We start from the raw sequence: 15,419 nt of genomic DNA on the forward strand, positions 1-15,419 counted from the left end.
CAGCGATAAGCCGTGGCCCTCTCCGCCGCAAATGGGAGCTAGACCTGGGGCGACAGCTGGTTGATAAGGAATGGTCACAACTACTTGAAAGCCCGATACGTATACCTAGAAATATGCCATTCAGGCAAATAGAGCTATACATCATTCACAGAACCTACCTCACACCTGCCCTGATCAATAGATATTTTGACCGTACAGATGCAGCATGCCCAAGGTGTGCTGCACCAGGAGCAGAACTGGTGCACATGCTATGGAGCTGCCTCCGAATAAGAGGATATTTGAGAACGGTCACCAGAATGTTGCACACTTGCACAGGTCGAGAATTGCCTTTTGACTGGCCAGTATATCTGCTGCACGATTTTTGGCGGATGACTTCCACCAAAGTAGTGTCTAGGTTTCTAGATTTAGGAATAATAGTAGCTAAAAGGCTCCTAATTAAGCGGTGGAAAGCGGCGGACCCGCCACATGCACGAGCCTGGTGCCACTCGTTTGCGTGCACCAAAGCTGAAAGCGTCTCCATTAGGTGTGAGGAAACATTTAAAACTGCGTAGAGAACCCATAGCAGCAAGTTGGGACAACCTCTTAAAAGATATTTACAGATAGAAGGGGGTAAAGGGGTAGATGTAGCGAACCACACACTGCGCTAAAGGGCGCACCACGATATTCCATGGACACACATAGATTATATAACAATGTGAACAAGCATGGACGCCACACATAAGGGACGTTGAGTAATGCGGCAACAAGGAAGAGGGGACATTACACCAACGCACGCAAAGAAGGAGAGGAGAAGATACCATTGACAGGTCATTGTTCTTGTTGAATTTGTTGTTTTTGTTCATACTTGATTCATCTGTGCATAAGATCACGGTGTTGAAACTGGAAGAACTATTGTAGAGAACTACACCTGTATTTATAATTCGTTACGCACTGCCACAGCTCTACACAACAATTCGAGATAACAACTGAAATTCTAGAAATGTATGTCTCTTTTCTGTTGAAGGAACAATGGGCAGTCTGTCATGTACTGTGTAAACACCATCTGATGTTGTACTGAAGTGATAAGTAATACACAAACCTGCACCGACACGGATATATTGAATATATGAAAGGAGGACATGAATAACTGTTTCCCTGTACATTGTTGCATCAAAATCAATAAAACAGATTAAACATAAAAACATTACAGCCTCACAGCCCAAGAATGTTGTGCGGATACCTTGCCAAGGCTAGGCTGCATGACTTCGATGATTAACCCACACTACTTATTCCCGCTTCCTGGAAAGTGTTGCTTTGGGACGTCATCTTAAGGGGAAGAATCTGCAGGAAAATGTCTGTCAGAAGTAAAAGTCACTCCTCTTCGGTATGAATATTGATACATCATCTCCATGCAGATTCCTCACAACCTTCCTTCTGTCTCTGACGAGTCCGTGCGTTCTAGGATCGGATTCCAAGGTACATAAATGTGTTATGTGTAGTTGTTGTTGTTGCTATTCCTTTCTAAACACTTTGCTGTGGCACGGAACTGTTGTCCGTGCCCAGGGTCATACCTATTATACTATGGTGCCATCATGTCTGGTGGAGGAGTTGCAGCTTAAAGCAACTGCTGGGGAAAGGTTTCCAGACCTGTGTGACTCCAGGGAGGATATACTTAAGGTGAGGTATCTGAAGGAAGATTGTATTCATCAGAAATACCCCTACCAAAGGTAAGCAACGTTTACTTTTGTAGGCCGATGTATCATTTTGAAAAGTTCCATTTAAACATAGCTTTTCAGAGGAGACTTCTTAGGCTTTAAATGTTGTCTTTACTGTCTGCCTGTTGGAGATTATTACCTGTGACATTTTTTATTGACCAAAATCCTCTGAGTTCACAAGTCTTTGTTTTCGCCTTCCAATGGCATATATTATTGTTTCCTCTTCCTGTTACCGGTTACTAGATATAAGTACTTGGGAAGATTATGTTCTACTTCGCAAACAATATGGTCTGTAACTTTTGGTGTATGGGTCACCTTTGCACAGCTACAAATGCAGAATTGCTTATGGAATATTTAAACTTTTCTTTGACCTAACATTTTGTGGCCCTCTGTTTCGAGAGTAGGTCAGGAAACGTCAAAAATGTTGATTGGCAGGTTCCTCTTCCTCTGCTAGTGACAGGAACATCCAAATTCCAGTTGTTGTTTGCACTTGAAGTGTGCATTTTACCTAAAATGGCTGCCATAAATTGAACACTCCGCTACCACGTGTGTAGACATCTCTACAGTTTCACTGAGGCTGATTGGAGGAAGCCTGTGGCCATCTGGGTAAACACCTTCTGCCCGTAGACTGCGCAAGCTAGGTACTGTAGTAAATGTTTAGAAAATAGATGAAAAGTGCAGTAAAGCAATCAACCAGAGACTGTTATATAAAAGTATATTCTAACTGAACTACTTAATTCTACTTACTGAAGCAACGTGGATTGTGGATTCGTAGCTTTTGTATTTTCTTGTGGCAGAGGGTAGTGTAAAAATATGCCTGCAACACGACCTTTGTACATCACTAAACTATATCTTTGCATCAAAAGTAGATATCTTCATCTTTATGCGAACAGTATTCACTTAAGATGCATACAATCTTAATTGAACAATCACTCTGATAGACTGCCCTTTTCCAGTATACAACAATCTCATGACATCACCTAAATATTTATTTCCTTGTCCTTTGGGTAGGTGATTTGTGACCCGAGTAAGAGTGCAGCCATTTTATGGTGAGCTGGAAAAGCGGACTACAAATCTGTAGACTTTGGTTTTTAAAAAAAACTTTTACAAAACTGTCCCATGCAGTAAGTTTAGAGCAGTCTTCCGTTAAATTCATCTCTTTTCCATTTGCTTGCACTGTGACATGACACACTTTGCAATTCACAGGCTTGTTCACAGAAGACAGAAAATCGACTAGACCGACTGTGAACATGATTTGCAATATTTTGTTTTTTCTTTTTCCTTGTAAGAACACTCAATCTTTTTTTGTATTTAGAGAGTTCCACTGTAATGGTCAACCAGTGGTATGGGGGAAAATAATGGTGTTGATGCACGAGAAACAGCTGCCCATTAATCTTCTTGTTGATGGTGAATTTGCCCATTTCTTATTTATTTTTATTTTTTTAAATATTTTGTGGGCAATGCCTTATGCCAGGTAAAGTAGTAAGCTGTTTGTGAATGTTCCGATTATCCTGACGCAGCATTTTTTTGCTCAATTGCGATCCTTGCTGATCATGCTTACATGGGGAGGCAAGAGGTCGCGAGTAGCCTGGGACACATTAACTAAGCCTTATGGGATGGGTGGGTTTACAGTCCCTGATATGTCTCTTTACTACTTGTGTGCACAGGCGCAATATGCCTATTACTGGCAGAATGCGCCGCCGTTCACGCCGCATGTTGCGGTTGAGGCTGGGGCAGTGCATCCGATCACCCTGAGAGCAATGATTGTGAACACACATACTGTGTTTGAGCCAGAGGAGATAGATACGGTTCAATGCACAGCTCGCGCGTGGCGCGCTCTAGGGAAACGCGCTCGGAGGCTCCCACTTTACGCACCAGCTATGCCGCTATTGCACCATTCAGCGTTTTCAGTGACGGGCTAGACGGGCCCTCTCCGTGAGCTGCAGGGCGTTGGCTTACGAACTATTGGGGGGGGGGGGGGGTTCCCAATGGGACCTTTATCACCTTGCAGGATTTATTGAAAGAGGCAGGGAACGCTACGATGTTGACGTTTGTTTATGCACTGCTACGATCTGCCATACGGGCCTTATACCCTAGTTTTCCTATTGAACCTGATGCGCTAGGCGCATTACAGCTTAACTACACTGCACACTGCGCGGTCGACGCGTAAACTCATCTCTCGTTTTGTACTCAGCCTCGCAGTTGGATGAGGGTGCAGTTGCCTCGCGCTCTAGAGATAAATGGAATGCCGTTCTTCCGCAGTCACTAACGGACGATGAGTGGGCAGCATGTTGTGGATTGACCGGTCGTTTCTCGATTAATGGGAATTTCAGGCTCATACATTATAAATTCCTACATCAAATGTATTATGCACCGGCGCAGTTACATAGATATGGCTTGCGAGATTCGCCTTGTTGCAGGTGATGTGGTGCGGAGAATGCAGGGTTCATTCACTTAGCCTGGGAGTGCCCCAAGGTGGCTGCGTTCTGGGGAGAGGTAGTCGCAACTTTGACTGTCATGGTGGGGGTGGAGGTCGCTTGTGATATGAAGGTGTGCCTACTGGGGTATGTTCTTACTCTACCAACCGGTGTTAGGAAGCTTGTAGCAATGTCTTTGCAGCAGGCTAAACGCAGGGTTGCGCTCCATTGGGATGGACGGCTGGCCCCTAGACTAGCGCAATGGTTGCTTGACCTCACCTATTGTCGTGACCAACTTAACTGCTATGCAGAGGTGCTTCCAAGGGCCTCCAGGCCACGGGATGTGTGGGGTCCATTTACGGCATACCTGCTTACTTGTAATACTACCTGATGCATTTCATTGTGTAAATACTGTTGATATTGTGACATATGCTGCCTTTCTGCTCTAATATCGTAAACTGTATATGACCCGCCGTCCTTGCATATTGTTCTCTATGTGACATGGACTGTATTCACTCTGAATGGCTGTGACATGTTCTCTTTCCTTTGTTTAAAAATGCATAAATAAAGATTTTTTTTTTTTTAAAAAAAGTAGTAAGCTGCATTATATTCTACTTCAACCGTTTTCCACTTAACTGTCCCTGTTAGTGTTAGAAGACTGGGAAAGGGAACAGAGGTAGAGGAAAGCCATAGGTGGTGGAGACGGAGCATTTTTGTGCCCGTGTCCTGCTCTTTATCCTTTTACTCTAGAGGTTTTGTGCCACCCTGTGTGTCTCCTTACAGTTACTTCTGAGCACTTAGGGTCATGTTTACAAATGTGGATCCACCATGGAAAGAGGTATTATTCTAATGGCAAGATGAGAACACTTCATCTTAAATCTTTTTTGCATCGTAAATATTTTTGAACCGGTTTGATATGACCGTGTTCGAGATCGTTCATGCCGCCTGGATGCCTGATTCTACGGTGTTTGAAGACCGTTAATAGGCTTCTTCGGGAGTCAGTGTAGATAACATTACCATAATCAAGCAGTGCCAAGAAGAGAGCACTTAGTCTCCAGTCAGTGGTTGGTGTAGAGGCACAGTGGGATTTTCTTTAGGATGAAGAGCTGCATGTTCACCTAGTTTACTACAGTGCTGACTTGTGATGTTAAAAAAAAATATATAAGGTTCTGCATCTAAGATGATTCCTTGGTTTTTAACTTTTGGTGATGTGGGTGAGTGTGTTGACTGTCCCTAGGGACAGACCAAGACTATGGAGTCTGGTTCTGTCACTACGAAAACTTGGTTTCCTGTGTTAGTTACATTAATAAACAGAAAGCTTTCCTTCATCCCATGGAACACATGATACATGCCCATGGCTGATCATCTGAATCCATATTAGTTGTGGTTGAGGAGATGATTCTGTTCAGTGTAATCGTGGAGTTGTATAGCAACTTCCCTTTCCATATTTTTGTTAGTGTGGTAGGTTGAAGATTAGGTGGTAGTTTGCCTAACTCCTCAGGTTTCCTGATGATGTCTTTTCAAGTGAATAATGGTGTGTTTTAGAGAGGTTGACCTACTCCCTTTATAAGAGAGCAATTTCTCATATTGAAGAAATCCCCAATAACTGACCCAAGAAATTGTTTGAAGCAGGCAGCAGGACAGTTTTACAGGTATACTTGATGCGTTTATCTTTCTTCCCATTGTTAGTTCTTTCTTTTCCAGCTGTTTAACCCCTTGCATGCCCTTGACGGAACCACTCCGTCATGAGCCACGGGCGCCGTGTGCTCATGACAGAGTGGTTCCGTCATGCTGCGGCCGTTGGCGGCCGCTCCGCCCACGCGGCGCTAATTCCCCGCCTGTGCGGGCAATTAGCGCAAGTGGGTGGAGTCATGACGGAACGACGCCGTCATGAGCACAACTCGCCCGTGACTCATGACGACGTGGTTCCGTCATGAGCATAGCGGCGCCGCAAACCCCCCAAACCCCCCCAGCGCTGCGGCGGAATTCGCGCCGAAGTGAAGGGGTTAAATTTGGAGACGATGGATTGAAATGGAGGCTGGTGGATAGGCTAGTGACGAGTCTGCGATTTTGGTTTTAAAAGCTCCAGTAGATCTTGAGTGTTTGATTCCACAAGTATCATTGTTCAGTGTGCCTTAAAATGACACCTCATGGTAGGTACAGAAGATCAGCCTCAGTATGTTTAGAGTAGTATATCATTTTAGCTCAATTAGCTTGTAATATGTTTTTCTGTGTCTTGTGTAAATGAGTTCAGTAGATTCCATTTGCTTTCCTGATTGCACTACGTCTGTTTCTGTTCAGCTAATTCCCTGCTGGACCATTATTGCGCTCCTGCTTGGCCTGATTTATTTTGGATAGGGCTGGCTTGTCGAGGTGGAAGGAGGTGGTGGAGGTTGTCTATTAGTGCCCTGGGGCCTGTTAGGTCCGGAGAGTTCAGTCTTGAACCATTAAAGGTAGTGTTGAGAAGTTCATAGGAATTTTCTATAGTGCTTGATCACAATGGAAGTGTTATTATATCTGCTGTGGCGGATGGACTGATGTATTGCAGGTCTCCAGGTTTAGTGTCAAAACTAAGACATGGGCATGTTTGCCACTGTGTCTCCACTCAACGCCTTGGTTAAGCCTAAGGCCCCCATGTTTTCAGTGAAGTCCAAAGCTGGTTTAGACTCTTCCGATCAACCCACTAGTTAGTCACCTGTGATAAACATTTTCCTGACTTGGGTCTGAAGGTGGAAGATCATTTTGATGCATTCATCCAGGGAAGTTTTGTGGTATCCAAGATGGCGGCTGTCCAGTGCCTGGATGAACAAACTATAGAGATTAAAAGCACAGTGTGCTGGTATTACTATAAAGAATGAGTAAGCTGTAAAATGCATTTTTGGGAATCTTAAAGCAGTTGAGTGTACAACGCTACTCCTCATTTAACCTTGACATCTCTGTTTCTGAAGATGATCTTGTGCCCCCAAAGAAGGTGGTTCTCTGACAGCTGAGGAGCTGTTGTGCATCCAGGTCTTGTGAGGAAGACTATATGAAGGATTTGGTGGGTGCCCAAAGAGTACTTTGAAGTTGAGTGAGTGTTAACCATCAGGGAGTGAAGAGTGAGTTGGGCTTGTCCTCCGCACTACCTAGATTGTGCTATGGATGAGTCCAACTAGTCTTTGCCTAAATGGCTGGAAACCCTTTGGTGCATGCACTAGGGGGTGCTTACATGCCTGCCACAGTCTGCTCCCCAATGCTCCCCCACCCCCGAATGGGTGCTGCAGAAGAGCTTCCCAAGGTTAGTTCTTATTTATTTAAATGTGAATGACCAGTAATCTGCACAGCATGCATCCGTCTTCTGTATTGAAACTGAAAGCGGAGGAGCCCTGCGGCTCTATTGGTTTTCAGTGACTGTATTGCTTGGGGCACAACTTCTATTTCCTTGTGCCATCCCTACCTGCTTAGCACGGATTGCCAAAGTTGAGGCATTGATAGAAAAGGAACGTTCTCCTATTTCTATTGATATCTATCTATCTAGCGTATCCCTGACTGGAATCGCCAGAGGTGGGCAAGCTCTCCACTTCCATCATGTGGTGATCAAAATGTAGCTATTACTTCTGTTGATTAAATAATATGGTTAAAACTGTTTTGTTAGTTGAAATAGCAAAATGGGTAGATCAACTACATCGGAGTATTGATCCATAATACCAAGTGATATAGTGAATATTATCCATACATAATAGTAGACTGCGACAGAGAGATATAATGAATATTAATGATGTAAAAGAGAACACTGTTTATTTTCATCTGTCTTGCACAAAAAAGTTTATATCGTGGAAATTTTTCCTTTTTTATAGATTGAAACAAAACGTCACTTTTTAGTCCTGAAGAAGGTGGAAATATCACTATTGACACCGAAACGCTGCGTCGACTTTTAACTTTTGTGACTTTTAATTGTTTGAATTATTTGGACCATTCTCTGATATAGCTAAAGATAGAGTGTAACCCATTAAGGGAGGGATAAAGGTATATGGTCCCAATGCAATGTGTTGTACTATACATTTTTATGGTTTATAATAAATGATTATATTTTAATCTACTAAGTTTTACTAAGAGCTTCTTTAAGTGCAGACAACATACAGTGCTCTCAGCAGTAATGATAAATTGGTAACATAACAGCAGTCCTTTGTGTACAATATTGAGTTGTAGTTCAATATTTCAATAATAGGGACACTTTGTTTATTTTCTCAAGCTCTCCAAGCACCAGGAAAAATGGGTTTGAGTAAATGGGAGAAGGGGAGCTGTCCTGTCCTGTCCTGGCACTGGACTGCATTTCCCACCTCCAAGGGCATGTTCTGGCTTTTGCCTCCCTGGGTGGACCAAAGTGGGACATATTGAGCAATTATCAGCTGGAAGGGGAGCTTTTAACTTTGCAAAGCGTTTCGCACCTGGGAGCCTGGAACTTTGCGCTGGGACACTTCGTCTTGAAGCAGCCACACGCTTTATAAGTTTCACTCTTATTCGAATGGCTTTGCACTCTGTGTTGTCGGATATCCTTTTACACATTTTGAGTTCGAAGCCTTTTTTAAATCTGCAGTTTAGGCAAATGTTGAATATTTGACAAGTGGATTAAGTCACTTTCCTAGAAAACTTAACACAGTCATGTGTTCGAGAATAGCTCACTGGGTTAATTGTTGCTTTTAAATGTTTGTGCTTGCAGGATGCATTTAGGCTAGTAAGGTACAAATTTAGCCTTTATTAATAAAGCAATTGGCTCTTTCTGGGTTGTTGTGGGCCCTGTGTAAACGTTATGCATTAATGTCTCCTGCTTTGTTTCACTTGGTGATTTACTTTCTCCATGATCCTTTCAGACTTCCCAGCATCTGATCTTGGGTTCTTAGCATTGTAGCTCCTTGAGTGTCTTTCATAGATCAGATTAACTCACCTCTGCTGAAATGCATAGATAATACTTTCAGTTGAATAAATATAAATTCCAGTGTGTAACCTAAACTTTATATAACTATTACTTTCTGTTTGTATGTTAATTGTGATTTCAGCTCCTCCGTTCACAGTGAATTGTACATACTTAAATATACTATTTTTCCATAGAGCAGGCCGCTCTGGACCCTCCGAAGGCTTTATTAAAAGCAGTTCTCTTTAGTCTGGAACTACTATTGACCAGTAGCCTTGGGAACCGTTTGTGCATTTTCTGGCGATTTACCTAGACTCTCCACAGAGTACAGAGCAGCCCTCGCATTTTCAAATCTGTGACTACACCATTGTCTCATGTTTGCGTTCATTCAGCTCTTTGAACCAGCCTGATTGCCACAGGTTTCAAAATGAATAGCACCCTCCTGACTGTTTTTTCACCTTGGCCAACAAAGCCTAACATAGTTCTGGCTCTTGGTTGCTACAAATATGATCACACATTATGGGCGGAAGTAATTACTACAGATTCGTTCCATTGTAACCAGAAAAATTGTATGAATCTGCGAAAGACCTCCTACTCCACCAATTAGGAAAGAGATCAGTCTCTTAAGTTGGAGAATGCTGCCCGCAGTCAGACCATGAGACCAGTTTAACGGTACTACCACCAGCCCTCAGTTTGATAGTCTACAATATCTTTCTTTCTGATGATGCAAGTCATAGATCATTATTGTTCATTTATTTGGTGAACTGGACTATAGTTCTTTCGTGATGAAATGAATGGATCGTTAGGAATTAACAAAACACTATTTTTCAGCCAAAGAAACTTAAAACTTTGTATATTTATTTTCTTATTATGATGGAGAGGGCAATACCGTTAGAACTTGAAGTTTAGCACAACTTGCTCCAACAACTTCATACAAAGCTTTTTGATCAAAGAGATAAGAATGAGCAGGAACTGTCTGAATTCATGGGCCAATGAGAAGATTTTATCCAAGGATAAATGAAATGCTCATAATGTTGCACATCAGATAACCCAAGAGCCTCTGTACAGATGTACAAACGATGACCTTCTAAAGTACAAAAACAAGTTCACCATCATAAGAAAGTAAGGGGGGGGGGTCAAAGTTAAATATTCGGTCAACGGAAGAGAGGAACACCTGGAAGGTAAAAGTAGAAGGGTCAGATTTCTGATGTAAAGACTACATGTCCCTTGGAACTGTGGGCAGGGAAGGAACAAAGGAAAGGTCCAGACAAAGCATTGATGCTGTGCACCACAACTTCTTCCAGCAGTTCTGAAAGAATTGAAGAGGGAGTAAAGTAATGTAGAAAAGAAGGTAAAAGTGAGAAGCAAAGTGATTTCCTTTTTGCCCCTTTTATTTTAGCTGTCTGTCTGGAGATACCTGGCATTGAGTCCATATGACAGTCACAGTTTAAAATGAGTTTAAGTGACTTGCGCCTTTCACAGAGGCTTGCAAACATTGGATGGCATTAAAGTCTGTTAAGCTTAAGCAAGTCCAACAAAACTCAGTTGGTGAGACACTAATCCTACAGTGGAGCGGTCTTGAAACATTTGACTTTTCTTCTTTGAGCAGTACCAGTGTAGATGCATGTTTAGATTTGTTCAGGGGGTGACTGTAAAGCCATTAGTAGGAGGCTTTCGTTTAAACAGATATCTGATGTAAAAAGGGAGTTTCCCTTTTATTCCTTCCTATTCCACTGGCTATTTAATCCTGCTATAGAAGTTTGCTATCCCTGAACAGCGACTTTCCAAAAATCTTTCTATTTTTATGTTTATTTTGGGGTGCCAACCTTTTCTTACTGTAGTGGTGCACTATTGATGAATGAACATTGAACATGCTAATTTGATACTTTGCAGACTTCATCCTGAAACTATGCCAAGGTTTACACCCTCTTCCTTCTCTCTGAAATTCTTAAAACTGATGTCCACAAATGTCTTCTGGTAGTTGTAGAATACAATTAGAAAAGGTGACATTCTCAATCTAACATTGTTTCATCCGCTGTGGAACTGCACTCTCTACATTTGGCCATCTGCTCAACTTAGTTGTACAGTTTCTCAGGGCCCGCACCTCAAATTGTGAGGTAAACTCCATATTGAGTGGTGCATTGTACAGTAATGATGAAACATTCACAATGCGCTTATGAGGCAGGAGCTAACATTAATATTGAAACTGGGGATGGCTACACAAATCCCCCCACACCAGCAGAAAAGATACCTTGTGTACGACCAGGTTAAAGGGCCACCTTAATAAATGCTTATTTGGAGATCCTTATCTGGTTCCTGTAAATATTTGGAGTTATTTAGCTAGAAGTGTACCACAGTTGGAAAAATGTTTTCTCTCTCCAATGTGATCCTATAAGGTGAAGCTAAGAAAAGTGGTAGAAGTTTGAGTAATTACCCCAAATTTGGGTTTTTGTGTGATGCCTTAGCCTTTTGCTTTTCTTCTATAGTGGTCAAGACCTGCTCTGAAATAGAAGCTGGCCCTCCTCATCTGAAATGTTAAGTGATGCCTTACAGACATATATTGACCTGTCTCTTCCTCTTTAAACAAAATTATTAAAAAACGCAATGCTAACATTGCTTATCTACTTGGTATACAGATGCCACAGTGTCTATTACTTGTGTATATATATGCTATCCTGATGCCACAATGTTCATTAGTTATCCTGATATCGCAATGTCTCCTAATTACGCATATGCCATGGTATTTGCCACAATGACTACTAGTTCTTTAAATACAACTGTGTGTACTTGTCAAATATTGCTATCTGCTACTTATCCAGATGTCCAATTATTGAGGTGGCTTAGTATTTTCTAATTATCCAAATGCCACCTAATCTACCAGTTAGCTAGATAGTATGATAAAGGTTAACATGTGTGCTGCATCAATTATTTGTCCAGAGACCCCTTTTACCTTTGAGTTATAAGTAGCCCTCACCCTCTGCCCATGACCTTCCACACCTGTCCCCTTATGGATGTCCTACAAGTGTTTTTCTCATCTTCGATAGAAGGCTGGTGGCTCGGGACCTGACTACCACTTTCACTAAGTTTCACCTTCAGCCTCCTTCAGTTTAGACAAAGCTACTCTAACACCAATTCTACTTGACTAATATATATGGTTACTGTTGAGTAAATGTTAAGTAACCCTCTAGAGGCAGTTTTTGGTTTTCAGTGTACATTTTACCAACCCCTCAATGAAGTACACAAATAATGTAATGCTTTTTACTGATGATGCAAGCGATTGAAAGATAAGCATTTTATAGTCTAAGCATACCTTTGTCATGGTGTGGTTCGTAAAACTTCCCAGGCTCCATGACCACATTTGTTCAGGCTGTGTGGTGTTTCCTTCTACGATGTGGAGTAGTGTTTATCTTTGCTTATTTTGTTATAGCCATCTCATGTTTAACGCATATGTTGAATAACAGGCTGTCTTATCCTCAGGAACATGATGAAACGAAGCCGCTGCTGCCCAATTCCAGTTTACTTAACAAGGCTCCAAACGGATCGGAGCAAAACTACACCATTTCCGCAACACGCACAGATGAGCAGGCTATGCTGTCGTCCATTCTTGCTAAAACAGCACTGTAAGTAGAGTGCATGAAAATGTTTGGGGTGACGTGCGGTAGGTGATGGATACCAGTGTGTAGTTTTCTGAGAGGTTTCCTGATATTTTAGTTTAGAGAGATTTGTTTTCACATAATGACTTAAATCTCCAAACAGTCATTCAACAAAGTATATATGACTTGACAGGTAAGATTGAGTGCTGGTGTAATCGGTTCTGTCAAATTGCACTTAATGAGGCATCCATGCACACAATGGTGACCTGTGAGAGTAAATGGCAACAGAGTGGCGATTAGTTAGATTGCAGATACTCTGATGCTCTGTGTAGTGGCAGGAGAGGCTGTCATTTTGGTAGTAAGTCATAAAGGACCATTGCAGCTGCCCATGAAGTTCAGTCCCTGCTACCCACACACAGGTTCTCTTAACCATATAGGTTAAAACGTGTATCAAAGCCCTGTGATTGGGTGACATATCCAGTATAACTGAACTAGGTGACCTGTAAGGTCACGTTGTACCACATCTTTAAAACACTTCAGCTGGAACACTCCATTTTAACAGGGCAATTGCTACACTTTAATGCGCTTGTAAACATTCTCAGAAATAGCTGTCCACAATACACATTGCCTCCTCTGACCCAAACAGTGCTCGAAACCATCCTTGACTTCGGTAACGCCAAGAAAGCTAGGTAACTAGGTTATTTTAGGCTTTGACTAAAATTATTAAAGCAGACTTTTGTGACTAATATAAATACCAGAATTTGTAAAGCGCACAGCTACCTCCGGAGAGGTGTCCCGGCGCTGGGGGCCGTCGGGAAGATTAAGCAAGCTATTGCCCAGAGTTGCATGGTGCTGGGCTAACCTGCCGCCGGCACCAGGGATCGAACCGTGAACCCCGTGGTCCGGAGTCGGGCACCCTGGCCGCTGCGCTACGCCTCTTCCACTAACAGTCTGGAAGCTAGAATTAAACACTGTTCTGTCGGAGTTGGAATGGGGTAAAGCTTCAGCTTACCCTAAAACAGTATCCAGAAAAGATTTGTTTAAATTAATTCAGTACAAATACTCCCCGTCTATACCTTACGCCTGCCCAACTGATTGAGATATGTCACAGCATCCCAGGTAGTTGTCCACGATGTAGCACAGACAAAGAGGCTCTCATGCGCATGTTTTGGACTTGCATTAAAATACAACCCTTTTGGGAACACATCACACAATTCAAAACACAACAAGCATGATCATAAATGGGGTCCCCCAAGTTGTCTACTAGGTCTCCTGCCCCATCCCAACAAGCATAAATGAGAACAGATTTATTGATCTGACTCCAGGGTTGTCCAAAAGACTCAGAATTGGGGGGGCTGATGATCTGTCTACATGGCAGCAATTGAATACGGAGGTGCATAGATGGGTGGAAGCGCATTACCCTGCAATTATAAATCAACAGAAATTATAAAATAATTTTGTCAAAATAACTAGTTGGGATACTATTGAATTTACCCAAAAAGAGCAGTGACAAACCCTTTTTAACCTAAAGCTCCAACAGAACAGGACATCCAAATGACAGTCCCTTGGATTTATCCGATGGGAGTGCCTCAACAGTACAACTCATCCAGATTACCCACTTGTTTATGCTGTCCCTATCCTTGCTCTTCTCTCTTGCCATCACCCTATTCTTGCCACTGGCATTCTTGCCACTGGCATTTACAATGCCAGTAGCTCAAACTCTCGTAAATGTGAGACCTATTGCATTGCAGATGCTTGTTATGAATTGCTTGCCTATAACAGGACTGTGCATCCAAGCATGTATCACAGAGGTTGATAGTTGTCTCCAAAGTGTAATTACACACCCGTGTTGCTCTTCAGATATAGATTTGATAGCTCGGAATGTCTTTGAATCTTTGTTAAATTCTTTCTTTGTGTGATTGTAATTTGATGTAATGACAATTATGGTTTGTGTTCTGATCACACGCTTCAATCTCAGTATATGCTTTTCTTTACAATTTTGCTATTGTTCGGATCAGGTTTCTATAGAAATTGATTTTTTTGGTTTACTAATAACTTTTTCACAGTTCGAATCTTTTCAAACTTTAAAAAAAAAAGGTTCATCCACCTCCGCTCCTTCCTGGAAAATTTAAGGGTAATCCGTTAGGCAGAGAAAAATTGGGTCATTTTCCCATAGGAGCTTCAGACAATGCTATTGCCAAATAGCTGAACACAATCGCGCTAGATGGGGCAGAAAGCTAGATCTTGATCCAGAAAGTGTGCTTTTTGTGACTTGGTGTAAATCTGTTCACTTGTTTTTCAGAATTTTTAAGTTAAAAAATGTATAGATAGTTAATGCCGCTGAACTACAGCAGAGTACTCCAGCTCAAAACAAGCAATCTGATTGACATGAAGAGACATGAAGACAATGTCGCTGCTGCCATTTTAGGACTTGGGGTCTCTGTGACCGTGTCCTAAAAATAAAACTCATTAAAAATAAGGTGTAAGGGGGCAGGTTATGTAGGGGGTACCCTTACCCTTGTGTGGGAGGGGGGGCAAAGCACAGATTACAAGCAAATTACAATGTTCTTTTTCTTTTGCCATAGACTCGCGTTATTCAGCGTGTCCTATCTGCGTAATAATTCGCGATCTCGTAGACATTACTGCAAGACTAAAACAAAAAAAGCTGAGCCCGTGTCTGTGGGGTGTTGGCCAGCAATAGGGGGGTTGGGTGTAGAGACCCTGCGCACAGTCGAAGGCCATGTGTGGGCAGGGGTGAGGGGTTGGGATAGTTGGGCATCATAATACAATCTATATTCAAGTAAAAACAAAATGTTTTATAAAT

The 15,419-nt window shown here is 42.2% G+C and overlaps 1 protein-coding gene across 1 annotated transcript in view; it reads left to right on the forward strand.

The window, feature by feature from the left end:
* The window catches only part of LAMTOR1 (late endosomal/lysosomal adaptor, MAPK and MTOR activator 1), a 156,901-nt gene that overhangs the window by 49,330 nt on the left and 92,152 nt on the right, over positions 1 to 15,419 (forward strand). Inside the window, exon 2 of the mRNA XM_085623415.1 lies at positions 12,480 to 12,622. Within this exon, the coding sequence (XP_085479541.1) occupies positions 12,480 to 12,622 (143 nt within the window). The remainder of the gene's footprint in view (positions 1 to 12,479; positions 12,623 to 15,419) is intronic.

This window comes from Triturus cristatus, chromosome 8 (genome assembly GCF_964204655.1).
Source record: "Triturus cristatus chromosome 8, aTriCri1.1, whole genome shotgun sequence".
Taxonomy (NCBI): Eukaryota; Metazoa; Chordata; class Amphibia; order Caudata; family Salamandridae; genus Triturus; species Triturus cristatus.